The sequence below is a fragment of the Euwallacea fornicatus genome, chromosome 4, assembly GCF_040115645.1.
Source record: "Euwallacea fornicatus isolate EFF26 chromosome 4, ASM4011564v1, whole genome shotgun sequence".
Lineage (NCBI taxonomy): Eukaryota > Metazoa > Arthropoda > Insecta > Coleoptera > Curculionidae > Euwallacea > Euwallacea fornicatus.
The window spans coordinates 539,013-566,851 of NC_089544.1; the positions used below are offsets into that span (position 1 = coordinate 539,013).

The following is a 27,839-nucleotide window of genomic DNA, read 5'->3' on the forward strand; positions in this document are numbered from 1 at the left end:
ACTGATCCGAGAACATGATCAACTTTTTGCATTTTACATAGTTTTTTATTACATGTAAAAGACGCGAGGCCATTTTTTGTGACTCGCGGGCGGCAATCATTTTCGTTTTAATGTAATTTTTAACGTACACGGTCAGTTGATTAATAAATTCTAAAAAGCGGCTCTTTTTTTCAAATAAACAAATGTCCGAACGCAAAAATGGCCTGACCAACGTGGGCCGCTTTAGCTTTGGAAATTTTGAACGTATGGCAAATGTAAAAAGGCATAAGCGCTTTTTCCCTCTGGAAATGGTAAATGATTTAACGGAAAATGCTATACGTCTTAAAATGCACATTTTTCCGTGACGCACTCACGCATTTATGTAAAAAACATTAAAAAGTGGCTCAGGCCGCTTTTGCACTGGTGACGTCAAATTGGGCTGTCAAGGTGTGCTAGAAGTAAAGCGCAGCGGCTCGGGGCTTTCATGGCGAACAAATCAAACGTCAAAATTCAGCTTACGGCGCTGCAGCGCCCCAAATGCACCTGTTTTCGGTGGTGGCCCTATCAGATTCGAAGGGCCTTACCCTTCTCAACATTAAAGGTGATTCGCGTCTGTAGTGCATTCACTCCTCCCGGAAATTACTACGACTATTTTGACTAACCGGCCAAGATGGCAGCTGGAAAAATGCTTAATAAACGAGGAGAGCTGAAAGGAATTTAATTCTCAGTTCGGTCCCGCGTTTTAAGCCGATTTCGTGTTTTTCGCTTTTCGAGTTATTTTCGAAAAATCCGAAAGCTTCGTGAAGGGGCACTGTAGATGTCCAATTTTAAAAGGTGCTTTTGGTCCGCAACAACGCCGTCCCTTTCTCACCTGTTGGCACTTTTTCCGAAATCGGGACACGTCCACGTGCCGTAAACGATTGATGTCGTCGGACGCCGACGCCATGCTACGGTTTTGCTACAGCCGTCAACGTCAAAAGGCCTGAACTGGTTCGCCTTCGGCGGCAGCCCAGCGGCGGTTCGGCGGCAATTTCTCATCCGACCGCATGTATAAATGCGACGATTAAATTTATTGGTTATTGGTATCTTTCAGTGCCAAAATCAATACCCATTCTGAATTCGACGTCGAGTTGCTAAATCCGGCTTTATTGCGGCAGTTGCATTTCGCTGTACCGCCAACTTAAAACGGTTAGTCAGTGAACTAGGTTAGCCGGCACGTCAGATATTCGGCAACCCGCGGAACGTGGACGTTTACGTCACGAGGTCAAGATCGCAATTTTCCACATGTCAGAGGGGAGAGCTTACTAACTTTTTTAAGTGTTCAAATTCGCGCAATTTTCAATGTATTCGTGCGGATTTGTTGCACGTTGCAATGAAAACTGACGTCCTTGAATAAATTTGCCGAACTAACCTGGACTGACCCGAACTAATTCAACCGCCGAACGTATTCGGGGCCATAATTTATCTGCAATTTTGGCGAACAAATCCGCCCTTCGGTCTCGCCCAGGATAGGCCTCCAAAATAAATTTGTGAAACCAACTGTGGCCAAGTAAAAAAAATTACATGAAAAATACCCGCCCCGTTGAGATAGATCGAAATTCCGCTTTTTAACCAGGCAATCTTCAAAATTAATGAACGTCATCCATTTCATGCTCGAGAAGCGGATGAGTGACAGGGCGTTGTTATCGCGAGCTCTGTTGCGAAAATAAAAAGCTAAAAAGCATTTACATGGCTAGTTTTCGATATGGTTATTTTCGTCACGGATTAGCCGGACGTGCCTAAGACGAACCGGTGCGGGTGCGCGAGGCCTCGGCCCTAAATGCGATTAGGGAGGAAAAAATCCGAAATGACCAACCACGCCCTCTTTCGGCAGGAACCGCGAAACGTTCCCGTTCTACTCGTTACGTAAGTTTAAAACTTCGACGCAACTTCAGGGGCTCTTGGACGAACATTTATTTTCCATATCCACGCACCTTTCCACCGGGCGATCATTTATTACTTGATGCGCTAGACGAAGGTGAAGGATGCGTCCTTCGAGCAACGCCCAACGACGCTCTTTAGTGAACCCGTCGCCCGAACGAATCTGTTTCGAATGTTCGAAATTTCAAAAAAGAATAATAAATCTTATCGGATTGTAAAGATCGCATCAAATTCATAACATTGATTTTATATAGCGAACTGTAAATCAAAAATAACAACCCGAATAGATCGGAATCCAAATCGCTTTTAAATCTAAGTCGTCTCCGAGTAATTTTTCAAGAACTCCCCAGGATACTTCAGCCATAATTTAGTGATGACCTCGTATCCTCAGAACAATAAAATGATAAATTCTTGTTTTAGCATTTCGGCCGCATATCTTCGAGGACATTTAAAGACAAATTATCGAGAACTTTTAAACGGTGGCAATGATAAATTGCTTCGATATCAACGTGGCTTTCCCTTATTTTAGAGGGTTGTAATTTATAATTCGTTTTATGGGCTCTGCCTCGGCAGGCTCCAGATTTTTTTTCCTTAACGATGAGTTCGCGGGAAATAAAAAAACTTTTCCCGCGACCCCCGTAGAAGGGATAACGCTGTCGAATTTACTGACGTCGCAAAAGTCATTGCCCCAGGTAGGTCCAAGCTTCGCAGGGACGCACGTCGGATATGTCGCTCTGGATGTACGCGAAGACGATGGGCCAGAACCAGGGGGAAAAGCAAACGAAGCAATTTGTAGAAGCGAAAACGACTAAGCGGCCAAACCGAGACCATCGTCCTTATTGGCTAAAAACAGGGGATAGACGTAACTTTCCTAGCCGGGAACGTGGTAGTAAGGCCCAAAAAAATTCAGCAAGATATTTGAATGTTCGAGTTAGCGTACTTCGCAAAACACATCAAGCGCATCTGTGAACGAAGCCTGGACAGATTAGGCCAATTACGACGAATAATGTCTTCAATCGGCGGTCCATCCAGCCAGAAAATGCTGTAGAGGGTCGCACAGTCCTCTACGCGACACCGATTTGGTGTTCGATAATGAGGAAAAATAAGGGTAACGTAGAGCGTTCAATGGAAAGCACTGCTACTGTCCATGTGTACATACCGTCTTTGCCTCTGGAACGCTTGAAGTACTCGCGGGAACTCCACCCATCGATCTTTTCTTCGGAGATTGGCGAAGGCTCGGCGACCTTCCGCGACAGGCCGACACAAGAGAGGTGACCCATCCAAGATCGGCGAGCGCAAGTCCGGAGACCAAGGGCCAGTGCACCAAGAGTCTGATTCTTGACCTGGACTTGGTGCGAAAGCCTGAATTGCCACACCCGGAAGCTTCAGGCAATTCACGCACCGCATACGGAAAACCGAACCCGAATGCGGGCGCCGCGGCGCCATAGATCCCGCAGAGCACTGGTTTTTCCAATTCGGACCCGATAGGAAAGGCTTGACCCGAATGTGGGAACACCGACACCAAAAACACCGGCAGCGGGGATGATGGTGGACAAAACAACTTGAGATCGATGACGCAACGTGATCTGTGACAACCAAAGAAAAGAGTCGACCAAAAAGAAACAGAAAAACGAGACTTCCCACAGATGAAAGTTGAAAGAAAAACGAATGAAAGAACACCGAATGAGATCTCCCCGATTCGGACTTTTCGTCCCCCAGGACCAGTTCAGGTGCCCGCGGGGACGAACAAGAAAACAACTTAAACTTTTTTAGCGACTAAGCCCCATCAGCGTATTCCGCACTAACCAGCCAATTCACCACGCCGGGTGTATTTGGAAGATTTTCCTCGTGGCAAAAAAGTGTCAGGTTTCACACGTGTGTATGTTGGCAAATGTTCCCTTAGGACCGTTTCTCCATAGATTATATTTTACGTTTACGCATTTGAAATTCATCTAGAACTGAAAGGAAAATAGTAGATGCCTCTCGTTGAAGGGATATCATATTTTCGACCCCTGATGCTCGCCAGCCTCAGGTATGGATTACATCGTCGTTCGAGACATACAATACCGGCCATCGCAAAGTGATTAGACCAGTAATTACCTCAAAACCGCTCAGAGACAAAAGAACGGTTTATGGACGGAAGTCATGAGGTTTAGACCGAGGTGCAGGCTGAAGAGTGTACAGAATGCGTGGTGGCTCAAAAAAGTGCACTGGAACCCAACTTCTCGTACCTCGGCCGATTTTTGCATTCCTCTCGAGATTAGACGAAGATGAAATACAACAAATATTTGTTGTGCGATTTCAGGAATGTTTTCTTATCAAAATCAGTTTCGTTCAGGAGATAATATCTCAATATATTACTTCTATCAACCACCCGGCCATTGGAGAATAGAACAAATAAAGAGCTGACCTGCCGCAGCTTCAGAGCCCTTGTTTTCGAAAATCAGTCAACAGAAGAAATATATTACCTACGGTGCCGACTTTGATAACATCCATCAATAAAACGATCGTATAAATCTTTGGAGATTTGTGGTTTCCTGCCCTAATCACGTTAAAAGTTTTCAAGCGTGGAATCTAATTTTACGGCACAGTTCAACAAATACGTCACACAAACGCAATATGGAAATTATAGTCAACTAATTTCTCTGTTTAAATCAAGAACTTATCAAAGGTTCTAGATTCGCGACTTTTTAGTATTGTAATATTAGAGTTGGCAAGAATAGCCATACAGACACAATCACTTCGGAACGAAGCACTGTCGAGCGAGGTTACTACTACGGCCGCCACTAGATGGCCAAGTGTCGGGGAATTCCCTCTTGCACTTGGGAACCTGCCCAGAATTGGAAAAGTAAGGCACCAGGGGAGGATGGATATAGACGAGATATAGAAGGCAGAGATGCAGTCAAGCGAAAGTATCTTCGTCGGTTTGTCTTCCTTAATTTTGTCAACTAATTTATTTGTTTATTAACTGCGAAGAATTTTCCCAATGTTATTCCGACAAACTAATATGATACTATTATCTTAGCGCCTGCTGAACAAACTCTTAATTAGCTATTCAAGGAAGTTTCCTTTCAAATCAACTCCAAAGCGGCCTTGTTTATACGGTCTGTCGAATAAACAATTTACAAGTTGTTAGATCATTTCAAAATTTAATAAAACTTTGCTCTCGGAACCAATTGCGAGGAGCTTTGTTGTGAAATATACCCCAGAAAACAAGGGGATTGTTTTAAGGGTGAAGTAACGCTCGAAGTTATATCGAGTATACAATAAAAGCCGCTATAACTTCGTTTTTCCTCTTAATTTTAACGACTCTTGATTGCTTTACCGCTTTGTGGGGGACAGAGCTACATGCACTCAACTTTTACGTTTGCCTAAATAAGCCGGATATCGTTGCCTTTCATTCCGGGTCTCTATCCGAGCCATTATCTCAAACCGAACTCATTAAACGTATAGACAACTAATAAATTGAAATTTAATCCGATGGCATGGGGGGACAAATGGCGCTGTAAATGGAAATTTAAAAGTACTCATCTCTTTTTAATGTACGCACACTGCATAATTGGAAAATTTAAAAAAAGACCGAATGGCAGGACGCATTCATGTTGTACGCGAATGGCCTTTTTGGTTCTTGAGCATTACTCACATTGACTCAAATAGCAAATTTAACAGCTCTGCTAAATTGGAATTTAATACCTTTGACGAATATCAATATTTTGGGGCATTCACGATATGTACGGCGTGATAATGGTTCGGTCTGCAAATATGGGCATGTGCTGCCTTGCGCCTCATAAAGGTGGTGCTTGCGTTGCATGATAGAAAAAGTGGTACCTTCAATAACTTTGCTGCCGTCTGATGCGCAGTAAGAGCCAGAAGTTTGTATCATTCTTCTCGCCTAAGGCCAGAGTAAGGTGCCTCTGCAAAGTGACGCCAAGAAGGTCTGGAAGTACTGTCTCTCCGTTCGCAGACTCACAGCACTGTTTTGTACACAAACTACTTTCCAAACCATAGCTACGGTTTGGTGGTTAAACTGCTAATTTATCTACTAAGCAATACCGACAAACGCGAACAAAAAAATATAACGACGCCGACAAGAAGACATTACGCGATACAAGTGGTGCCACCTACGTCCCTAAAAAAAGGTGTCCGACGTCATAAATAAACAAAAGCATTAAAAAATTAGCGCTCGCGGGGGTGGCGCGGTTGCCACGTTGACTTCGATCTATTGAAACATAGGTCTTAATATTTACCTAAACAAACAAAATGTGATAAAGAGGCCTAGACGTTTGGCGCAATTGCCACGTTGACTTGAGTCTAATAAAAAACAGGTATTAACACCATCCAAACAAAATTTAAACAAACCAAATGTAATAAAAACGGTCTAGATGGGTGGCGCAGTTGCCACGTTGACTTGGCTGGAATGAGACACAGGTGTTCACAAACTTCAAAAATGAATTTCCGCCGAAATTGAGATAGATGCGCGAACGAACCTAGCGGGTAATCACGCGCATTTTGATGTTTTGTCAGTTTGCAGCTCGTCGCAGTTTAGAAATACAGGGTGACACTTTGTGAAATGGTATCAAACGGTTTTCGAAAGTGAAAAAAATTCAAGTTAAATCACTCTCCCGTTATAAGAGTTACTCGAAATCTCTTGAACACAGACAAGGTAAGCCAGACAATCTCCTTTTCAACAATATACTTCGCGAGCCTCCCTGCGTCTCGGAGAAAGGACCCTCCGCTTCGCCACCTCGCGGGTATTGCACTTATAAAAGTTGGAAGTGGTAGAAGTCGGAACTTTGCGATTTTTTGAATTTTCCACCAAATCACCTAGCCTTTAATCATATCGGTCTGGACAATCGCAACATCCATTACTGGGCTAAATTTCTGTAAGTTCGAGATATCCATCAAAGTGATGCGCTATATTACTACAAGAGTAAATCATTAAAAAATACATATTTCGGCTCTACGTAAGTAGTTAATTACTAAGACAACACAATGAACAAATAACCGATGATTCGGTCTGTTGACTACAGCGTCTAATATTACCGACTATACCGACGCCCATGGCTTGAAAGCCGGGCAATTCAAGTTTGCTTCTTAAAACTGCAGGAATATTAATGTGTCAGAGCTTGTTAGGGTACAAAGACTCGTCTTATCAGGGCTCCGATTGGTTAAGTTAGTACTTTTTTAAATGTATTTATTACATATTTTGAAACAGATTTAAACAGTATTTTGAGCAATTTATTGTGATAGATGACTTGTAAAATCAAACGCAAATATCACGGACCGTAAATTCGTGTACTAAAAAAAGTGTATTAAAGCCATATACAGCGATCATTCGCTTTTTGCATCTGCTAGTCTCCGGAAATCAGTCAAGGTCATCCCTAACCTTACCTTTTCCAATATCCGCAGTCCAGGCGAAGGCCTCGACCAATCGCACAAATCGTCCAATTCTGACCTTAGGCACAATTTTATAAATAGCGTCACTATGCGTAAACCGGAATCCAGCAAAAAGTCTAATTCGATATGCGATTCGATGACGTAACCTTGAATTCAGCTGTCACAGCGAATAAGTAGGTCGCTCGGAAATCACACCGAAATCGTATCGCTCGTCCGGAATAACGACCGGAGCAAACTGTGGGCTCCATGTTGTCGTTGACGTTCCTCGGATCCAGGAATGGTTCGCGTGCGCATTTAGATCGATTTGATTCCGGATCAACCTGGCCCTTTTGGCAACGTGCTAACTCTGGATGCAGATCTTAGGCAGCAACATTTGTTGTGGCACCTCCATCTTCAAAGGGTAAAACTCACCCATAACATTAGTGCTTGAAAATCTGCCTCTGATACCCGATGATCGTTCGCTCAATAAGTTTTTATGTAATGTTAATAATCATCACAGTCCGTAGTTGTCGGTATCTCAGCAATTAGAAATTTTGAACACCCTATATATAGAAAGCCAGTGAAGATAGCCCCATTCTCTCGAAGCAACTGACCGAGTTCGAGGTCGTGGCATTTTTCTCTATCTATCGCTGTTACCCCATAAAACAAACTAAAAAAGTCCCCTCTACTATATATTTATTATTTAGTAAATGGGACGAAGAAAATAACCATTGCAGTGTAATTTGTATTTCCACAAAACCTAAGACGTGAAAACGATAGTGTCATTTACACGCCATAGAAAAAAGGAGAAAATTCATTAGAAGCGACTACTTTAATCGCGCCGAGAAAAGCTTAGCATTTCAGCTAAACTGTAGATGCCTTTTTTGAGATTTATCAAATTCTTAATCTCACCAACGAGAAGGCGCATCTTCTAATGGAAATTTGTAATTAAACCGAGTGTTTTCTGTCTTGAAGAGGACATCTGCAAAGGCAGTGTTCTCTGTAATAAAACCTTGCAATGTCTCCTCACTGACACATAAAAAAGTACTTACTAAAATATTATTTATTTTTTGGATGATTGTGAAGTGCAAATAATTTAAATCTAGACCAAGGCGTCTCAAAGTGCCCTGCGCTTTTGCAATGAGTAAAGCAATCTTGCAATTAAACGCCCTGTATATGTTCAAGCTTGGATAAATAGGAATGCAATTGACTAACCATAGTGTGCTCAGACAAACATAATGTGTGAACGTTTTCTTTTGGCACATGGTTCTGGTAGTTCTTCTTGACAAATGGCGAAATCAAGCTTCTGCATCAGCGTGCAGTGTCCTAATTTTCCTTAATCCTTCTGGAAGATGCACCTTGTACACACCGCCCTTGATGTCAATAAAGTTTCAAATTTGTTAATATTAATTAATAGAACGTTAGGGCTGAAGAGAAATGAATATTATTTCAGATATATGGGCTTTTGAGAATATAGGTATTGTTGTTTTATTATCGTAATCGTTTATTTAATAGAAGGAGCACAAAACATTTGAGACTTTAATAACCAACAAATTAAAATTGTAATCCTTATACAAATATGGGTTAAATCCTTCAATTTTAATACTAACAACCATGTGAAATGACATTATAAATAAACCTTAGCCTAGAAAACCAATGAATAGCTTAAGCCTCTTTGTACTCAATGTAAAATCCATCTGTACTTGTCTAGTACATATACTGTAAATCGTTGGATTCAATAAAACTAAACTGATCCCAAATTTGAGGCTTAATAACAAAAAGAAATATGATAAACATTAAAAAACTTCAATTTAACCAGAAATCTTTTTCACTTCTTCATCGATTTCCTCAACTGAAGCTTTAAATTTCTGCCACTGTTCTGGGGTAAGCATGAGTCCCTTTTTCCCTGGCTTCAAATCTCCTCCAGCATCCAAATAGAATTCCCGGATGTTCACATAGGTTTTTCCTTTGAATTGAGTTACTTTCACGTACCGGTTCTTGCCCAGATCCCATGTTGGTTCCTCATCGTCGGTGCGGGAAGAATTATCAGTCTTTGGCTTCTTTTTTACTGGTTCCCTCTAAAAAAAATGTTTGAAATCATTACTGTTGTTATTTCGACACTGGGGAAGCGCTCATAAAATTAATTCCATTCAATAATAATTATCACAGGTCCAAAATTTGCACTGTGTCACGCAAAGGGAAACTTAACCTAAGGACTAGAATTCCGTTAGAACATTGGGCAACAAAGCATTAGGGATTACAGCAGCTAAGAAGATATAATACTGAACATTGATACCATGCAGAATTGGAGGGGTTGATAATAGTGCGTGCATATATCGATACAATGCAGTGCAATCACTTACATCATCTGGGCCAGAATCCGAATCAGAGGTATCATCCTTCTTTGATTTTTTGTTCTTCGGCATAATGCTTGATATTTCTTCTTCTGTTACAAAGCAGAGAAGTCTAATCGAAAACCCAAAAAGAAGAGCACTGATGCTGAATCAGAAATCGGTAATATAAACCCCTAAACTCCGAAATGAGAGTAAGGAAAAAGCCGAGGAAGAGAATGCCGGAATGTTCTATTGACATTCAAGATAAACGCCAAAAATGTCTGTTTAAAAAATAATATTCATAATTCAAAATGGCCGCCGTGTTGTGAATAAATAAATAAATAAATAGAAAACAAGACGTTCGCTTTCGGGGCATTCGGAATCTCGTTTAGTTTGGCAACGCGACTCCTGACGGGTGTTTACAGTTAATGTAAGGTGTATAACAAATTCATCCAGATCATATTAAGTTCAATGTCGTCATTTTCAATAATGAAAGAAAAGAGGAAAGTAGTCGGTTCAGATATTTGGTGGAAGCACACTGGTAGTAGACAGTACCGTATCAGAGTAAACAGAGTGTCATGAGAAACAGCCACAACTTTGACAATGTCAAAAAATAAAAAGTAGGGTTAAGAGTTAGGTTTGTTCAGCGCTCACCAACCCATTGACCAACTACTAATGCATGATTGCGAAAAGTAAAACAGTAAAATTTAAGAAAAAATATTGCAGGAACATTTTTTATTTTGAGGAGACGGCAGTGTTGTATAATTGTAACATACCTAAAGGCATTGCGTCCCGAAAATTCCAGATTTACGAACGCCAGTTTTGCCTTGGCAGAACAGAGGTTGTTGATCATATTGGGCACATTTCCCAAAGATGTTGCAATTTCATTTTGATGCCCACAAAACACTATTACACTTACCCAAAAAGCAACTATAAGAGCAAAAAATTATTAAAACTATTAAAGATGTTGAAAGTGGCCATATCACTGAAATTTTCATGACATATTTACAGAAAGACAGCAAATTTTCATTAAGAATGTTTATTGAATTTTACATAATTGAAAACCCTTAGTTGTGCTTTGTCAATGAACATCTATCCTCACAATAAAGTTATATGTCTCACATGGCTTTTTTAAAGTCAATCATTCCTACTCAACTACTTTGTAAGGGAACAACCACTTAACTGAATGTAAACTATTGTTTTTAATTAATAGTTTAATAATATAATTACTATCAACTTGGATTAGAATCTGCAGGAGGATCCATAATGAGTGAAATTTTCACAACATTTTTAAATGCATTCTGGAGGTCTTCACGAACACTTTGGATGATTTGTTTAAGCCTTCCATCTTCTGTGCCAGCTACTAATTTTGAAATTCGTACTGAGGGAGTTTTTATTAAGACAACTGCAGTGATGGTACCTGGAATATGATAAAATATAAATTACATTATCATGATGAGTACATAAGAATTTAAAGAAAAGGCACCCTCATAGAACATAAAATAAACTATTCTAAATTGATATTACCCATGCTTACCCTCATCATTTAGATCAAAATATTCTAATTCAGGTTTCAAGCGGTAGGGAATTTCTTGTGGAAGAAAATCTAATAGCTTGGCTTTAACAGAACTTTGAATAATATTTTCTGCAGTCTGGTCTGTCCATACTACCTGGGGAAACATCCATTTTCCTGGCCTGGCAGAATCTATTAAATACTGTTTTACATCTTCTAAGCCATCTCCTAAAAATTCCACCCAATACATGGAAGATTTTTGCAAACTAACAGAATGAGAACCTTTCACAAAGTAAAAATAAAATTAGAAATGTACCTATTAGAGATGATACCATAAAGATGTCACTAAAGTATGGCCAAGCTCTAACATCTTTGTCCACATAATGCCGGGTCCGCTTTAACTGAGGACTTGGTACTGGCTTTCCATCTATACAACTATCAGTAAGTAGTCTTGTTATGTCCAACAGTTTTCTTTTTGACTTTAATTGATCTATCTGGAAATTTATTATTATTTTTTTTCTGTATTCTAAATATTTCTCATATTTTTTTACACTAAATGAACATACCTTATTTAATATAAGAAAACTTGTTTTATTCTTATTAATCTCCAGTAGACGTATGATTTTAATATCTAATGTCTCCCTTGTAAAAGTATTTGAAACATCATGTACCACTCCTACCACATCAGCCTCTTGCAGAACATTTTTTGAGTCTTTAAGAAAAGAATTTTCTAATTTGAATCTACAAACAAAAGGATAAAGTTGGGCAAGTAGTGCACAAAAATAGACATAAAGACTGTATTGCCTTTGTTATTGTATTTCTTCTTGCTCAACAATTGGCCATTCACCAGAGTCAACAATTGTGCAACTGGTCAGTTTTTTGTTGGTTTGTTAAAAATATGTTTAGAGAATTCTCAGACAGCTTTTTAGTTAATTAATAATTTTAAATTAAACATACTTTTTTGTTTCGTTCTCATTGACAAGACCTGGAGAATCAAGAAATACTATTTGCACATTCCCCTCAGTAAATATGGAGCGGGTTTTAAATCTGGTAGTGTGAACTTTTGAAGAAGTTGGACATGCCTGGAAAATGTTTGGTAATAATCCAAATTGAAAAGAACTAACTGTATTATCGATACTTTTCTGTTCATTAGATAATTGATGAAAGTACTTTTTCCAGAATTAGGAACTCCTATGATTCCTACTTTGAGCAATTTTGTTTCGAAATCTGGGAAAGTATTAGTTATATTTTTAATCGAATTATTTTGGTTGGTGCTTAATGATGCGCAATATTTAACTAGGCTTAAGATACACTGATTCTTAATTAAAAGCGTTGCGGAACGATTAATTAACATTTTTAATAATTTAGCAACTCCGGGAAAAAACTAAAAAATATACCATAACCAAAATATTTTTTAGGTTATATTTGTGATTAATACGGAAACAAGTCACATGGGACGAAAAAACGCTCCTTCACCATAACGTCAATAATTTCTCAGATGTTTTTAGTTTGATTTCGTGGAAGAAAATAAAAATAAGAAATACTTTTGGGCAGCGTTTCATCAAAATAGTGATCTATTCTTAAACGCGGGGAAACTTGCACGGCCCAAATGAAGAGCTTAACTGGCATCGTTTATTGTTTCTTAATTTATTTCTAGGAGTTTTCTGATATGAGAGTGGTGTATGAGATTACAAAGTTTTTTTTCGACGAGTCGTCTCTGAAAGTTACATTTGCTGGTCCTTACAAAGCGATAGATCAAGTGACTCCTATTCGTGCAGGGCGAGCCACAATCGCGGAGCCGGCAACAGCGACGATGCTGGGAGACGATCGACAGCGTGTCAGATCAGTAACCACACAACGCTAATCAAACCGTGGCGTCAAGGAATGTCAAATATGTTTCACCAGTGGTGCCACCGCACTTTCGACAGTCGCAAAGTCACTAGATGCTTCAGATTTATCATCATTTTCGGGCTTTTGGTCTACTAGAAAGGAAGAAAAAATATAAAATACACGTTCCCTAAAACCATTGACACTCTCAACAATTGCTCACTTGCCGCTTCGCTTTCTCCCCAACTTGGTATCGTGCATCGTTGCATCACAGCTAACAAGTCAAATAATCAAAATCAGCTGATGTTCATATCAAATCGTATCTTGACTTTTGTCTGTGGTTTATTTATTGTTTATGTTGTTATACCTTTCGTACAATTTTGCAACAGTCGAGCTGGACTAATCAAATAACCCCAAGGTTATTAAAAGAAAGTGGGTCGTTTTTCAAATCAGTAACCAGTGTGTTTTGTATAGTGAAGTTTTCTGAAACACGTTTTACTATCTGGACTCATGACTAGCTCAAGTTCCACAGACACCAATGGATCCAAAAATTATTTCGTAAACTTCAACCAAGACTCAACGTAAGTAATTACGCGTCTTATTTGTTGATAAATAACTTATGAGCATTGTGGCCTGGCCAGTCCATTGTTTCTGATACAAAGTAATAGCAATAACGTATTGTCATTGTACCACTTAGGTAGACCCATAGGGTACCCAATGTCTTGTGCAATGTGGAGTCAACCATTGCCTAACAGTATGTTACACACCAAGGTTCTTAAGTACATTGTTTTGAACAGCAAGATTTCAGCCTCAGGCATGCCATGCTGGGGATGTGTTGTACCATGATTAATATATGACTTTTTCTGCTACTAAACTTGACAAAATTGCAATAAACTTAATTAAACTTATGATAAATTGATCTCCAAATATAATGTATGTGGAAACATAATTATGTCCATAAACAAAACAATTGGGATAGGCACAGCATTGTGGCCTATTAGCTTGCTGGATGTATAATGAGCAAAGCAGCGGCTATTATTAACCTGTTAATCACCTATTTTAAAAGAAAAACAAGAAAATATACTTTATAGTCATTCAATAAGTTAAATAATGGTCTTCTTTAAAGCTAGTAGCTGACAATACATTTTAACTAGAATTTTAGTTTTAATTCAATAAAGCTTTCTTTGTTCAAACTTGACCTAAAATCTTCCCCATTAACCTTTTTTTTATTGAAATGAGAATTTTCCATGACTCTAGGTCAGGTGCACTAGAACCCCAATTATTCAAGAAAGTGCATGCCATAGATAGCCAATATCTTAGTTTATCTTGGAAAAAATATTTTTATTTTATTGGTCAGGATACAGTGCCTTGAAAAAGTGATCTCCATTTTAAGCTGTCTTGCCAATTTACACCAGAAAATGAACAAAAAGAAAATAGAAAATGTCTTTTTTTTTTTTCTAAGATGCTCTGCACATCCCAAAGTAGCCACATTTGATAAAATACCAAGTTGTTTTGCCCATAGAAATATACTTATACTAACAATATAATGGCATTAACAAATAAATTATTTTAATCATCTGAGTTTTCAACATTTGTAGGTACCTGTTCCTCTGTAGGAATGGTGTTACAAAGGAAAAAACACCTACCATTACTAAGCAGGGATTAATTCATTTCTAATTTCTATCTTATCATGCCCAAATAAATGAGCAAACCTTTGTTATTTTTATCTTTGTTGTTATCTCAACTATTATTAATTTCTCCTGTGTTCTCCTCTTTATTCTTTCATATCTCTAGCCATATCATTTTTTCTGGTTCAAGATTGAAATAAAAGTTATTCCACTTATGTTGTGACATCAAAAAAAATTTAGAAATGAACTTCCTTTCAATACTGTTTTTTGCAATATGCTACCAGCAACACCATCCTCCAAACGCTTCTTATGCGTCGATATTTTTCCACTCAACATATATTTATAATATCCATATGAGTTCATAGATTTTGATCTTTAAAAGTCCTAACTAATTAGCCTTAACATTTATCCTCTGCAAATTATATCCAATTTTAACTATTTGCAGATCACTAGCTGTTGGAGGCAAATTCGGCTATAAACTGTTTTCACTGGGGTCCGTTGAGCACCTGGAGCAGATCTACAGTAATGCCAATGGAGACTCCCGAATCGTCGAACGCTTGTTCAGCAGCAGCCTTGTGGCCATGGTGTCCCTGGCCGCGCCCAGGAAGCTGAAAGTGTGCCATTTTAAGAAAGGAAGTGAAATATGTAATTACTCATATTCAAATACGATATTGGCTGTTAAACTTAACAGGTAAATTGATGTTTAACTTTGTTGTCAACGAACTTTTTCAAGGGCTACATGAATACAATATGTTATTATCTCTTTTTTTACAGGGCCAGGGTGGTGGTCTGTTTGGAAGAGAGCCTTTACATTCACAACATTAGAGATATGAAAGTTCTTCATACAATACGAGATACCCCGCCAAATCCAAAAGGCTTGTGCGCCCTAAGTTCTAATAGCGAGAATTGTTATTTGGGATACCCTGGGTCGTCATCAGTGGGAGAAGTTCAGATTTTCGACGCTATGAATTTGGTAAGTCTCTAAACAGATATGTAGTGTATGATCAACGGCTCTTTCAGATCTTTTGGTTGTTTCTTTTTTCCATTTTTAATCGGTGGCATGGTTTTTCTTTCAGAACGCAAAGATTATGATCCACGCCCATGACAGTCCACTAGCAGCGTTAGCATTTACCCCTAACGGGCTAAAAATCGCCACTGCTTCGGAAAAGGGAACAGTTATAAGAGTATTTTCGGTCACCGATGGAACGAAGCTATTTGAGTTCCGAAGAGGAGTGAAAAGATGTGTTTCAATATCCTGTCTTTCCTTTAGTATGTGTGGACAATTCTTAGCCTGCAGTAGTAACACCGAGACAGTTCACATATTTAAGTTAGAAGAACCTAGAGATAGGTAAGTTTCAATGTAGTTTATAGTACAAATATTAACTGAGTATAAGATTTGTGAATGTACCAGTTAAAGGGTAACAGGATCATTTGTTAATCTACTAAAACGTCACGTGTGATATGCCATTTTAGTCCTAAGAAAAGCGCAGAAGAAAGCAGTTGGATGAACTATTTCTCCACGTATTTACCTACCCAAGTTACTGACGTGTTTACCCAAGGACGAGCCTTTGCGACTGCTTACTTACCCATTGGAGGCGTGAAGAATGTCATTTCAATAGTTTAGTGAGTAATTTTGCTTCATTTTTTTAGTATTGAACCTTACTAACAGGGGCCTTCTCTAACTAATCTAACCAATTCCCGATGTTTTAGCATCAAAGACGGACTCAGACTTTTAGTAGCTACAGAAGACGGAGTGTTTTACATATATAATTTTGACTCCAACGAAGGGGGCGACCTGCAATTGTACAAGACATACCAACTAGACGATTGCGGTTCCGATCAAGCTGACGCAACGCCTAAAGCCGCCGATAGTGACAAGCCAATCGCAGGTAAGACGAGTACTTGTGTTCAAGTAGCATTGGTTTGATCTTTGTTTTGTCCAGTTTTTAGTTTTCATTGCGTAATTGTAGAGTATCGTTTGACTATTTCTTGCTAAAGCGAAAGGCATTTGAACCTGTGAGAGTATCGTAATTTTTCTTGATGCTCTCAGATCAAAAATCAATGCCGACATTTATATTTGAGTAGGTTTCCCTGTACACTCCCCATCCTTACTACGCTCCTTTAGCGACAATGTTTGCCACACAAGCAATAGATGTAATTAGTTTCACCAGTATAATGGGCTTGTTTGATGGATAATTCAATATTTTTATATGGTGTTATTGGTAGCAGTATTGCTGTGGGAAGAATACCAGGACACTGTAGTAGTCGAATTAGTTGAAATGAAATTTGTGTATTAAACAGAGTATTTCCTAGTCATATGGCACAAATTTCGGTCCCAAGTTGCTGCTTTGCGCTTGGTTATTCGATGAAATTGATTCCTTGTTTAGTCCTTATGATTAAATTTATCCTGATTGAAGCCCAAAATACTGGCATTCTTTAATCAATGCAGGCACTTCTTCCTCTGCCGCTTGTCGTATCAGGAGTTACTGCCTTACCTCCTTACTTTCCTCGTATAATATGAATTATGAGTACGAATGCATGGTTTTGAAAAGTTACTCGTGCAAACATGCGTAATATTTTGTTTTACTTAAAGCAAGTGTTAAATCCATGTAGTAAGTCGAATACTAACATTATTAGAACATAATCACGACCTATTTAACGAGTTTTAATAGGTTTAGGTAACCGGATGACTAAGCAAATATTGCACAAGCCTTGCGTTGAACCAATACTTTTGTGTCCCATTCTTACTATCGAAAGTTGCTATTGAAGTAGTTTCATTTTATGTTTTAAAAGTGCATAAGTAGAAAATTATAGGTTACAGTTTGTTGATATACAGGGTGTTTCATAATAATATAGCAAAAAATTCAGGAGGTGCGTCAGTTGATGATTGGAAGAAAAATAGTTCATACGAACATGAGTCCCGTTTCGCTTCTTGCTGATATATAGGGTGGAAAAAAATGTTGCTTTGTTCTAAATAGGTACGTTCCAGCATTAAGCACTTTCATGGAAATTGGGGAGCCTGAAATAGATGTAGAAACACATCTTTTAAGGAGGAAAACGATGGTTACACTTTCACCAGTGGCGCCCCCAGTGATATGACCATGAACACTTTAAACGAAAAATATGATACGTCACTGTTTCTTTATATAAGAATAAGTTTCTCGATGCTCCATATTTCAGCGAAGAAAAGATCTCTTGAACATATTTCATAACGTTATCGGAAATTCGTGGGAAACTAAAAAACAAAAAAATGTTCGCCCCATGTTTCAGGCAGGAACCGATAAGAGACCCACGTTCATACGGACTTTTTTCCCTAAAATCATTCACGGATTCGCCCCCTGAATTTTTCACGTATCATTATGAACTCACCTAGCATATTAACTTTGAAACGAGGCTTGAAGCAGTAGAACTAACAACTAAACTGTAAATACGGGGAGTCTCACAGGGAACTGTGAATCGATCAATTCCGAAACGCCATGCGATGATCATGCAATTTCTTGTACAGGGCGCTTCCTAAAAGGAGCAGGGCTGCACGTCTCCATATGAGACAGAAAAGAATTTGATGGACGTTTTTTGGTCGCTCGATTGCTAAGCACTTCCAGACCAATGTGCGTATGAATTTACTTTTCCTCAATCACCCTGTCGTTTTTTCCCGTAATCGATCGATGCTATTCCCGGTGCGATACCCACACACAGCGACGTCACTTTTATAATCACCATCATTGGAATCTTCCAACGGGTTATTACAGTTACAGGGCCGGTTAAATTAGGATGCATTTTAATTTCCATTAAGAATCCACCTTGAAAGTAGATTAAACCGGTCTCGAAATATCGCGAGAAGAAATCGATCAGCTTTCAAGGCGGATTCTCCCTGAGCATTGAGATGAGCAACTTCTGCATGATTTGACCGACGTTGTGGCTGCGATCCTTTCGGGGACCCCGAGGGTGGTCGTGGTGAAAGTGGCCAAAAAGCATAACTTAACGAGTTGAATAAATCAGACGTTTCGAGGGGGTCTTAAGGAAACTGACTTTTCACGTTGTCTTATTTAGGTTTGTACAGATTCTATTGGGAAGTTGTACCAAGGCGTAATTAACTTGGGAAGCTGCGACAGTAACTAGTAACGATTAGACTGAACTGACTGATAGATTTAGGTTATTTTTTAACTATGTTATTTAGCATATCGTTGTGTGTTCGTTATTAAAGAGATAGTTTTGTACGACATATTATACTTCTTATAAGGCTAGGTTTCATCAGTTGCAAATCGGCTAACGGCAGGGCTGTTCGATTACTTGGATTATTAGCCACGTAGAGACAACTTCGTGCTCTTAAATGTACTAAACCACCTTGCATGACAATGTGGAAACAATTTAATCTACGTAATACACATCACATTCAGTTTGTTTCTCATTCGCTTTGAGTAACTTTTCGAAACGAGATCCTCCCCTTTAGGCGAATGTCAGCTGTAATAAACACCTACCTTCCAATTAATATGTTTTATTTCTCCTTCCGTTCTGCAGTACTGTGAAACCGTTAATAATTACGTCCGCTGTAGATAATCCCCTTTCCAAAGTAGTTTGCAGTAACCCTTATCCAACAATGATTTTCTTTGTTATGCAAGGCCTTCTAGGTAGCTACGCTGGCATCGTGAAAGGAAACCCCTCGGGCCGAATGTCAGGTACTGGTCAGTATAATATTTCTAACCATTTTTATACGTATTAGGAACTTTCATTTTTTTTTGCTTTGGTCATCTTAGGACGGGAGCTATTCGTTATTTAAATGCAGCTATTTCTCGTTCACCATTTTGTGACGAAACGTTCGTTAACGCTCAAATTTTGCGCATATCTGCATTCAAATGGGATACGTAACGTTTACAAGATGATCTCTTTACTCCATAATGAAACTTACTCCTTCCTGTTAAGGTAAAATTGTTAGCATGAGGTGGTATGCATATCCATGCTACTTCAGTCTGATGCGAAGGTACCACACTGTTTATTTACAAGACGATTTGTTTAGATAACGCTTCGATTTTTTGCTTATTAGTATGCTTCACTAACCAATAATGTCAACGAGTTTCAAATGCCTTTCTGTAAGGCTTGTTTATGCTAATGAATATTGACACGTTTATGCATACTAATTTTCCTGAAGTTTTTGCCTTCTCTTAAGTTAACACAAATGTGTATGCATAATCGCACCTAATGGTCACTTAGATAGGTTTTTCGCCCCCCTGAATTTATTCATCCAGCGCCAACATCATCCATTTTGGCCCTTATGTTGTCTAATGTTGCATTTCTTTCGTTTCAGTTATAGCGAATGATTGATTTTACTGACGCCGATGGTGTCTTTTCCAGGTCTTTTAATAATTTCCGTTGTAAAGTGTTCTATCGCGTTCTTGGATAATGCCCGATTTACGAATAAAAATAAAAAATTAACAGACAAAATGAAGGAGCATTTAATCTGTGGATCGTTGCAGAGGTATTATGCCAAACTGTACCTCATAAATCAACGAAGTTCTCGACCGGTTCGAGATGAAGAGCTCCACAAATACGTTTAGAAACTATGAAAGATATTCTTCACCCACTTAATAATAATAAATTAAAAACAGTCACTTAGTACCGACGAGTTCGCATACACAGGGTCCGACATCTGAACGAACAGCATGAGGATCTGGGGAACCGCAAGAGGTACAAAAGCGGTGGAATAGCAAAAAAAGCTGCGCGTTTTGAAGCTCAATTAAATTAACCGACTTTACGTCTGTTACTGTTCCTAAGATCTCCGTGCCGTCGATTCTTATGTGGGAGATCGAGGAAAACGTATGCGCTCATTCGGTCCATGCAACATTTCGCAACAATCATCATCGATCACTTCGAATCTGAACGATAAATCGTCACATCACTGACCAACTTTTCAAACTGCAGAGTCGGAAAAACTGCGGGAAATGGCCCAAGCCACTGAAGCTCCTCCACCGGACGGTTTTCACCTGACAGACGACCAGGAGTACCCCCCTTTAACTCAAAATAGCGACTTGGATTAATGACTAAATCCTAGACAATGTCATATTACGCATTCTCGGTATATTTTAGAGTCTGGTCGTCAAATTGATGTTTCATTGTCCAGGGGGCATTTGCATATGTATTTCCCATGTTTATATAGGGTGGTCACTTACAATGCTCGCCGTTCGGATCGAGGAAAGGGGACCAGTTACACGGTGTTACGCTTCAATAGGCAAAAATGTGATGACGATAGAATGTCGCTTTGTGCGTTCTTAAAAGGTGCAATTTAACCGACTTTGTAACTGGCACCTGGCCGAAGATCCTGGTTAGGAGCATTGCAATAACGTTCGCCCTAAGTAGTATAAATGCGAATGGCGTAAATGCATTGGAATCAAAATAGTAACAGGTTCAGCCGATCAGACGAGCCCTATCAGAATGAATGTGTTTGCGCTTCCTGCAAGTGCGCAACATAACGCCTTCACTCTTCTGATGTGTTCCTGAGTATGTAGGTAACGCGAGGGGGACGTTATTTTTGGATCCAAATTCCGCCAATCAGACGGACCTAAACCATTAGAAATATCAATTTGACGATTTTTCATTAAAATATTTTTAGCAGCGTTTAAAGGTTTTTGTAAAATTGAAAGCGACTTAAATGTGCGATTTTCATTTATGGCGGATTAGTTCTGTTTTGCTGAAAAGCTCTTCAAATGTTGATCCGAACAGGATAAACAGCAAAATAAAAATTAAAAAAAAAATGATGCTCTGAAAAGTTAAAATTACACATATCAAAGAAATAAGAATCTATAGGCATAATTGGTTTTTTATTTATAATTACTTAGTGAAATAATTGAATTAGTGTTGCGGTGTCAAGAAGCGCACTCGTGCTTAGTATTAAATATTTAAGTAGACTTAAAAAGTGGTAAAACCTATGTCGGAAAAAACCCTTCGGATTAAGTCTAATGGAAGTTGGTCGCACTATCTCGTCGAGTGCCACTATCTCTGTTCTTTCCAAAAAAATAGGGACGTCACAGTCGAACGGCAATACGATGGAACCGGTCTAAAGTAATTATAAAAAATGTTGCTCTTTTTGGAAGCGTTGCGATGCTTTGCCATAATATTTTGCGCGGATTTCAGGGGAGGCACGACATATTCGACGGTCTACATTATCAAAAATTAGATTGAATTCATCGATACGTTGGTCATTTTACTTCAACACGTTGAAAAACATCCAAGCGAAATGCTCTAAAACTAATGCCAGTTCGTTGGTGTACAGGGAAAGTGCACCTCATATTTTCGGGTATAGTCCTTCGACGTAGCATAATGTAATTTGTAAGTTTATAGCGCCTCCACTATTCAATGGGAATTTATAAGCCATTCATGATTGAACTGTGTTGGAGTTGACCAAACTGGGCGCGCATAGAGTCCTTAAAGGTGATTGTGTTTTGTAAATAATAATTTTCGTTAAGTGATGTAAATTTGATTATAATTTAGAGAATGCAGCATAATGTTTTTTTTTTGTACAAGCGTGTATTGGTAACAAATGAGAAATATATGTGTTGCTTTGTCAAGTTCTAGTTTCAATTCATGGCCGAGGCACAACATCGGTTAATAGATTTTCCGCAACGGTTCGATAATAAAAAAAAGGGCACTTTATTAAAAACCCAGTGTTATGTGAGAGAGACTACCAGCATATAGCTATCCCTGATTTACCGTTACTAACGACTACAATTGTGTTATTAATACATATTGTACAGTTATCTTCCTTCTATTAACGGTTGCAACGATTCTCCCATATTTTAGACAGAAGAAAACGTGTGTAAAGTTTATTAAACATCTTACACACCCGACACGTGTACAAGTAAGCGACAGCCGAATTCGCTCACATTCATGATGTTTTTTAAATTTTTTATCAAATGTTTATTTTTTTATGGTTTTTGATACAATATCACCTAAACAATCATTAATTATATATATATTTGGTATTTTTATCACGAAGGAATTCTTCGAAAGCACACGTGACATGGTGATGATTGAGTAACCAGTTAGAAATGTATTCGTTTAGGGCGACAAATTTATTTAAGCAAGTTGCTCTGTTCTACACATCCACATTTAGATTCCTTCTTCATTCCTTCAACTTTTTGGTATCTCTAAACCCTCTTTTTTAGAAAATTTAAATTTTGCTGTAGTGAGGTTTTTCATCTGAAAAGCTACATCCACCCTCGTATTAAGGTATACTGTTTGCGAATTAACGAGGAGAGCCGCACGCAGTCTGTCTCCCTCACATGATCTATCGTCTTATTACCTTTCGTTTGAACCCGTTAAAACTCTATGTGCATAACAGCGAAAATGTGTGTGTCCGTACAAATATACACAAATCGGTAAAAATCCAACTTAACAAAAGTTGGCCCGCATTTAGATTTTTGGAAGCCCGATTCAAGAACTATCAGGAGATAAGTATACCCCCTCGCACTTCTGTATTCCTGATGCCAAATGTTAACGAATTTGCGCATGCCGTAAATTGATTTGCCCAAGAACTACCACGAGCTAAATATACTTCCTCGCCAAACTTTAAATAATAATAAATAACCAGAGCATTTTAAAAAATTTATTCACTTCACCATTCAATAATATAAGTTAAAATAAACCGTCTTATATCTACACGAAAGAATAGTGGTTGTATATTATGTATTTACAGCAATAAATACAAACCATATTAGGAATTAGCATTATAGCATTATTTCACTTAATTTAGAGAAAAAATTCATTCCAAGGTTACGTTTCACCTCAAAACAAATATTTATTATAAAAACTTCTCAGCCTTAAAACTTTGAGCTTGGACCTGAACTTACAATAATGTTACTTGTAAGTCTCTAAAGACGTTCCAGTCCCTGCTGCCAATGAATGACGAAGTAAAGTGGTTGCAGCCGAGTTAACAAGCTCCCATTTGGATGATCGACTAAGCGACTTTTCTATAATAAATATTCGCTCGCTGGTATTATCTTGTGCTATATTTAAAATTATAAACAGGCTAAATTCTAAAACACGGTATTAATACCGCACGTGTGCTGGAACAGAAATAATATCACCTACAAGTAAGTTTAAGTGGAGATACCAAAAAGCTACCCTTCCAGGGCGGATTAAAGCTTTTTTTTTAACGTTCAGGTAATTCTGAGCTTCGATTTCAAAGTAGCAGTGGGGATTGTTACCAAAAACGGGCTGCAGATTGAAACAAGATAAAAACGTGGGATATCTTTTAAGCCAGGTCTTCGCCCAACACACGCAACGACTAAATAATAATTTATTACAAATCACATAAATCGAAAAAAAAATTATCATAAGTTGTAACAAATAAAACAACAAAATACCTTAAGACTGATTACGCGGTAAATTGCACATCGCGCATGCTTGAGACTCGGATTCGTTGATATAGGTGCAGAAATGGCAAGGCCACTTAGGACCTCCACGCGGTGTTGCCGGATTTCCTGAAGTCATGCTGCCTGATGCTACACTTCCGGGCCTGAAAACGACAATAAAATTGCCAAAAAATCTAAGATCGGAAAATTGGATTGCCTCCTTCGGTCGGACCTTATAGCCCTTGGCTAGTAAGTGCTAATATTTTCAGATCGGTTGAAACGTGCTACGAAAACCTACCTAGACGGCGGTGGCGAACTGGCGGCGATCAATTGCTCCAGAGTGGCCCATTGCTCCGATCGGGACCACTCGGTGGCGGCAGATTTGTCCTTTTTTTTCAACGCCTCTAGCAACGGCGCTAAGTAATCCTTCATCGGTAACATATCCATGGTGGCGATGTATATCAGAAGGTGAAAATCGTCAATCGCTTCGTAAAATTCATCAAATGCAAACTGCTGGAGGTACGTAGCTAATGCGTTGAAATCCTAGTAAGAGGAGCGCGTGAGGAGAAGAGGTGAAACAATTATTCGGTACAAAGTATTACAGGGGGTCTCATTCAAGCATTTCGCGTTTGCATTGGCGTTTGGATAAGCATTCCCTTTCCTAACTGTTCGGAAATGAGACTGCATTTCCCAACAGCGAAGTACTATTTGTCGAACTGTAAATACTGAATCTCTTTCGTTCTCCGCGAATTGAGAAAAACGAGAGCAACTCCGGAGAGGCCGTTGTGCCCGATGTTCTCGCTTCTCGTTTTCAGTACGAGATAGAGGCAAAGGGGCTGTACGGATTATTACCTGAATGTGCCCATCAACAAACCGATTCTCTACGGGGAATGGTTGTTTGGAAGGGTCTGGGTTGAATGTGTATGAAGGAGTGACAGGCGTTGAGGCTGGAACATCGACGAGGAGATATTCAACAGGCAGTGGTCTGGCTAACTTTGAGACTTCGTTGCCATAGGAATCTTTTTCCTGGAAAAGGAAACGTTGTGTAATTTTCTAACAGTAAACACCAGTAAAAGTCGATATGAAACGCAGAAAGGAGCCAGTGGAATTTTGATAAAGCGACGACGACGAACATAACGCATCCTCGGTGTTACAGGCATGACCGTGGCCTTGCCGTTCCCCCTGCGGTGCTCCGTCGTTTGGCGCCGCACATGACTGATATTATATAGATTACTTAATAGTTAATTTGTTAAAATAAGCGACCGATTACGGCAGATGTCGCTAAAGTCCGTGGATAACACGTTACGTACAAATCAATAGCGCGAAAAAGACAACAAAGACGGCGCGAGCGTTCGAAATTAATCCAGCGACGGCGCAGAAATCATGCTGGCGAGTACGTGCGTAGCACAGTGGTGGTGTCGATGAGATCACGGGCAAAAAACAATGTGTTTACATTAGGCGCATACCGGGGGCTTGTTTTTTTCCAGGCTCCGTCGCGCTTCGACATCTTGTTTTGAATGCGATTTCGTTAAGATCAAATAAACCGATCGGCAAGAAAAATTCCCTAAAAAAAAAAAGAAAGAAAAAATAGAAATTCTCGAGGACGCGCGAGGCGCTCGCAGCGATGTGACGTCACAAATCGTATGATCAACTTTAGTCGAGCGGCGTGACGCGACACAGTTTGGGGATTATGGGAGACATTTGGCTTTTTCGGATTTACAATTTCCTTTTATTGGTTGATTATTCGTCCAGGGTTTGTCCTAAAAACGGGAGAGAATGGAGATAAGCAGATCGCTTTTGTGGAGGATTTGGGCATTTTTCCGCGCTGACATGAACCGAATACCTCACGCCGCGATGTGACGTGGCGTTTTCCAGAATCCACTAGAGCCGGGAGACTAGAACAAGTTGCCAGGGGCGATGCCAAAGGAGGTCAGATTTTGCCATTTTTTTACTCCACGAAAACTTAATTGGTCAGCTCAATCAGTGGGTTTAAAAAGTTTACCGCCACTGACCGACACGCAGGCTGGGAAGGGGGATTCCCCGAGTCGCCAATTAGGCAAAGGGGCTTACTTTCGAAGCCGACCGTGGAAATCGAGTTCTTATTGAAATATGGTCCGCAAAGGTGCTGGTTTCGACATATGGAGTGTTAGAAAATAAAGTTTCTTTTCGGCTTTTTGACGACATCTCAGGAACCCGTCGAGGAACCGAACTGGGCTCGTGCGCACATATCATCAATGGTATCAGCTACTTTCGAGTGGATTTTCAGACTTTCGTGGGGGCTTCGCGGCCAATTTCTGGCCGCTGGAACAACTGGCATGCGGCCTGCTTCAGAGCACTTGACCGAGAGCTGGTGTAGAAACCATTGGCGGTTTAAAGTGTGGTTTCGAAATACTAGGTGACGCAGTGGCGTAGAAACTAGGGGCGAAAAGCCTCACATAAACACCGAAATCTCCGCCAATAGCGTATGAAAAAAAATGAATTAGCGCTCGAAAGTAGCTAACACTGATGATAATACGTGGGCAGAAGCTCAGTCCAGTCCCTCGGACAGTTCTTGAGATGGTGCAAAAAAATTGCGGGCCCATGTTAATGAGGACACTTTCTCTCACGGTGCACCGAGCAAACACCCTTCACGTGCGGATAGATGTCTTGAAGCGCCCCGTGCAACAGACTTCCGCTGTGCAAAGGGATGAAACGAGGGAAAAAATTGTGGATATTTCAATTTTACCCGCTAACCCGGCAATTTGGGTTATTGCATTTTCGGGGAAAAATATTTTCGTTTTGGTCGAAAACCGAACGTGGTTCCGGGTTGTCTGAAGTGTTTTCAAACGTGCAGTAGTGGCCAAAAGAAGATGGACGAACTGAATTTTTCAGTTAAATCGTGCATATGCTAATTGCCGCAAAGCTCGTTGTAAAAAAATAACAATAAAGAAATGTTGATAAAGTTGCTTTATTGTAAATAAAAAAATATATATCTTTGGAGTTTGCCTGGTCAAAAGTAGATGCACGCGGTGAGAACGGCTGAATTTACATTAACTTATTAAGGTATAGGAAAAACGCTAGTGCAATTTGCACTCGGTTTACAGTTTACAACGCACCTCGCGGTGTAAAAGTGTCCGCCGATCTAAAGGAGCGAGCCGTTAAAGCTTTTAATGAGGGCGAACTGCAAGTGCAAATTACCCGCAGGTTCGGTGTTAAAAAGGGCACTATTTGGACTATAACGAGAAGACATCAAAGGACTGGACCAATTAACCCGAAACTAAAAACTGAACGACCAAGAAAGCTAAACAAAAGAGATGTGCGGAAGATAAAGACCGTTAGTTCGAAAAATCCATTCCTGTCCTCTGAGAAAGTCCGATCTGAGCGGGAACTTTTCGGAGTTCCTACGTCTTCGAGGTCTGTAGAACGGAGATTGCTCGAATAGAAATTAATTGCACGGGGGCCAGCAAGAGAAAAACACTTTTCAACGAGAGAAAAAAATCTGGAGGGCCGAACGGAATCCGCTAGACAACATGTTCACTGGTTGAAACGAGTTCGCTGAAGCGACGAGTCCAAGTTCAATTTGTTTGATTCCGATCCGAGACGTTCCACTGGTCAGCCATTGAGCCCCAAACGCCCCAGACCCGCGGCTAAGCACGGGGGGAGGATCGGGAACGACGTGTGGATGTTTCGGCGATTTTGGTACTGGCCCGCCACATAGAATAAACGGGATCGATCGACGGACGTGGGCATAATTCAGGACGTTACGTCACCTTACTCTGAAGACAATTCGACGTTAATATTCCACTTTAGACCCGACAAGCATTGCTCGGAGTTAGTTGAACGAATTGTCGAAGAGGAAAAAGTGCCGACTGCGCAGCGGCCTTCCCACCGGCCCGGTCTGAACCCCATAGAAAACCCGTGGCAGATCGTTGGTCGGGGA

At 39.7% G+C, this 27,839-nt stretch overlaps 4 protein-coding genes and 1 long non-coding RNA gene across 12 annotated transcripts in view; 1 reads left to right on the top strand and 4 right to left on the bottom strand.

Moving 5' to 3' along the window:
- LOC136338955 (uncharacterized) overlaps window positions 1–7,528 on the bottom strand; it is a 160,426-nt gene extending 152,898 nt beyond the window's left edge. The window contains exon 1 of the long non-coding RNA XR_010732046.1: window positions 7,291–7,528. This is a non-coding gene — a long non-coding RNA (uncharacterized lncRNA). The remainder of the gene's footprint in view (window positions 1–7,290) is intronic.
- A 1,227-nt stretch (window positions 7,529–8,755) lies between these two features.
- On the bottom strand, window positions 8,756–9,905 carry Ssb-c31a (single stranded-binding protein c31A). The gene is made up of 2 exons (XM_066281795.1): window positions 9,639–9,905; window positions 8,756–9,353 (listed from the first exon to the last, which is right to left on the bottom strand). Exons 1-2 carry the CDS (start codon window positions 9,699–9,701, stop codon window positions 9,087–9,089), a joined length of 330 nt encoding a protein of 109 aa, XP_066137892.1. The 5' UTR covers window positions 9,702–9,905; the 3' UTR covers window positions 8,756–9,086.
- A 726-nt stretch (window positions 9,906–10,631) lies between these two features.
- Window positions 10,632–12,832, bottom strand: LOC136338943 (GTPase Era, mitochondrial). Its single transcript, XM_066281785.1, has 6 exons — window positions 12,260–12,832; window positions 12,079–12,203; window positions 11,688–11,862; window positions 11,438–11,615; window positions 11,146–11,349; window positions 10,632–11,028 (listed from the first exon to the last, which is right to left on the bottom strand). Exons 1-6 carry the CDS (start codon window positions 12,473–12,475, stop codon window positions 10,841–10,843), a joined length of 1,086 nt encoding a protein of 361 aa, XP_066137882.1. The 5' UTR covers window positions 12,476–12,832; the 3' UTR covers window positions 10,632–10,840.
- Window positions 12,833–13,008: 176 nt separating this feature from the next.
- On the top strand, window positions 13,009–22,135 carry Atg18a (Autophagy-related 18a). 6 transcript variants are annotated; one of them, XM_066281778.1, is made up of 8 exons: window positions 13,009–13,529; window positions 15,022–15,267; window positions 15,351–15,549; window positions 15,653–15,924; window positions 16,050–16,199; window positions 16,287–16,465; window positions 19,205–19,258; window positions 20,493–22,135. In XM_066281778.1, the coding sequence occupies exons 1-8, from the start codon at window positions 13,459–13,461 to the stop codon at window positions 20,606–20,608; spliced, it is 1,287 nt and encodes a 428-aa protein (XP_066137875.1). In that variant the 5' UTR covers window positions 13,009–13,458; the 3' UTR covers window positions 20,609–22,135. The 6 variants fall into 6 exon arrangements, with proteins under 6 accessions (XP_066137875.1, XP_066137873.1, XP_066137874.1 ...); XM_066281776.1 differs by having other exon boundaries at window positions 13,010–13,529; window positions 19,196–19,258; XM_066281777.1 differs by having other exon boundaries at window positions 13,010–13,529; window positions 19,196–19,252.
- A 1,023-nt stretch (window positions 22,136–23,158) lies between these two features.
- Window positions 23,159–27,839, bottom strand: part of Npl4 (nuclear protein localization 4) — a 35,583-nt gene continuing 30,902 nt past the window's right edge. For all 3 annotated transcript variants that reach the window (XM_066281759.1, XM_066281758.1, XM_066281757.1), the window contains exons 9-11: window positions 24,773–24,946; window positions 24,219–24,463; window positions 23,159–24,084 (exon numbers count right to left, since the gene is read on the bottom strand). In XM_066281759.1, the coding sequence (XP_066137856.1) occupies window positions 23,934–24,084; window positions 24,219–24,463; window positions 24,773–24,946 (570 nt within the window). In that variant the 3' untranslated portion in view covers window positions 23,159–23,933. The remainder of the gene's footprint in view (window positions 24,085–24,218; window positions 24,464–24,772; window positions 24,947–27,839) is intronic.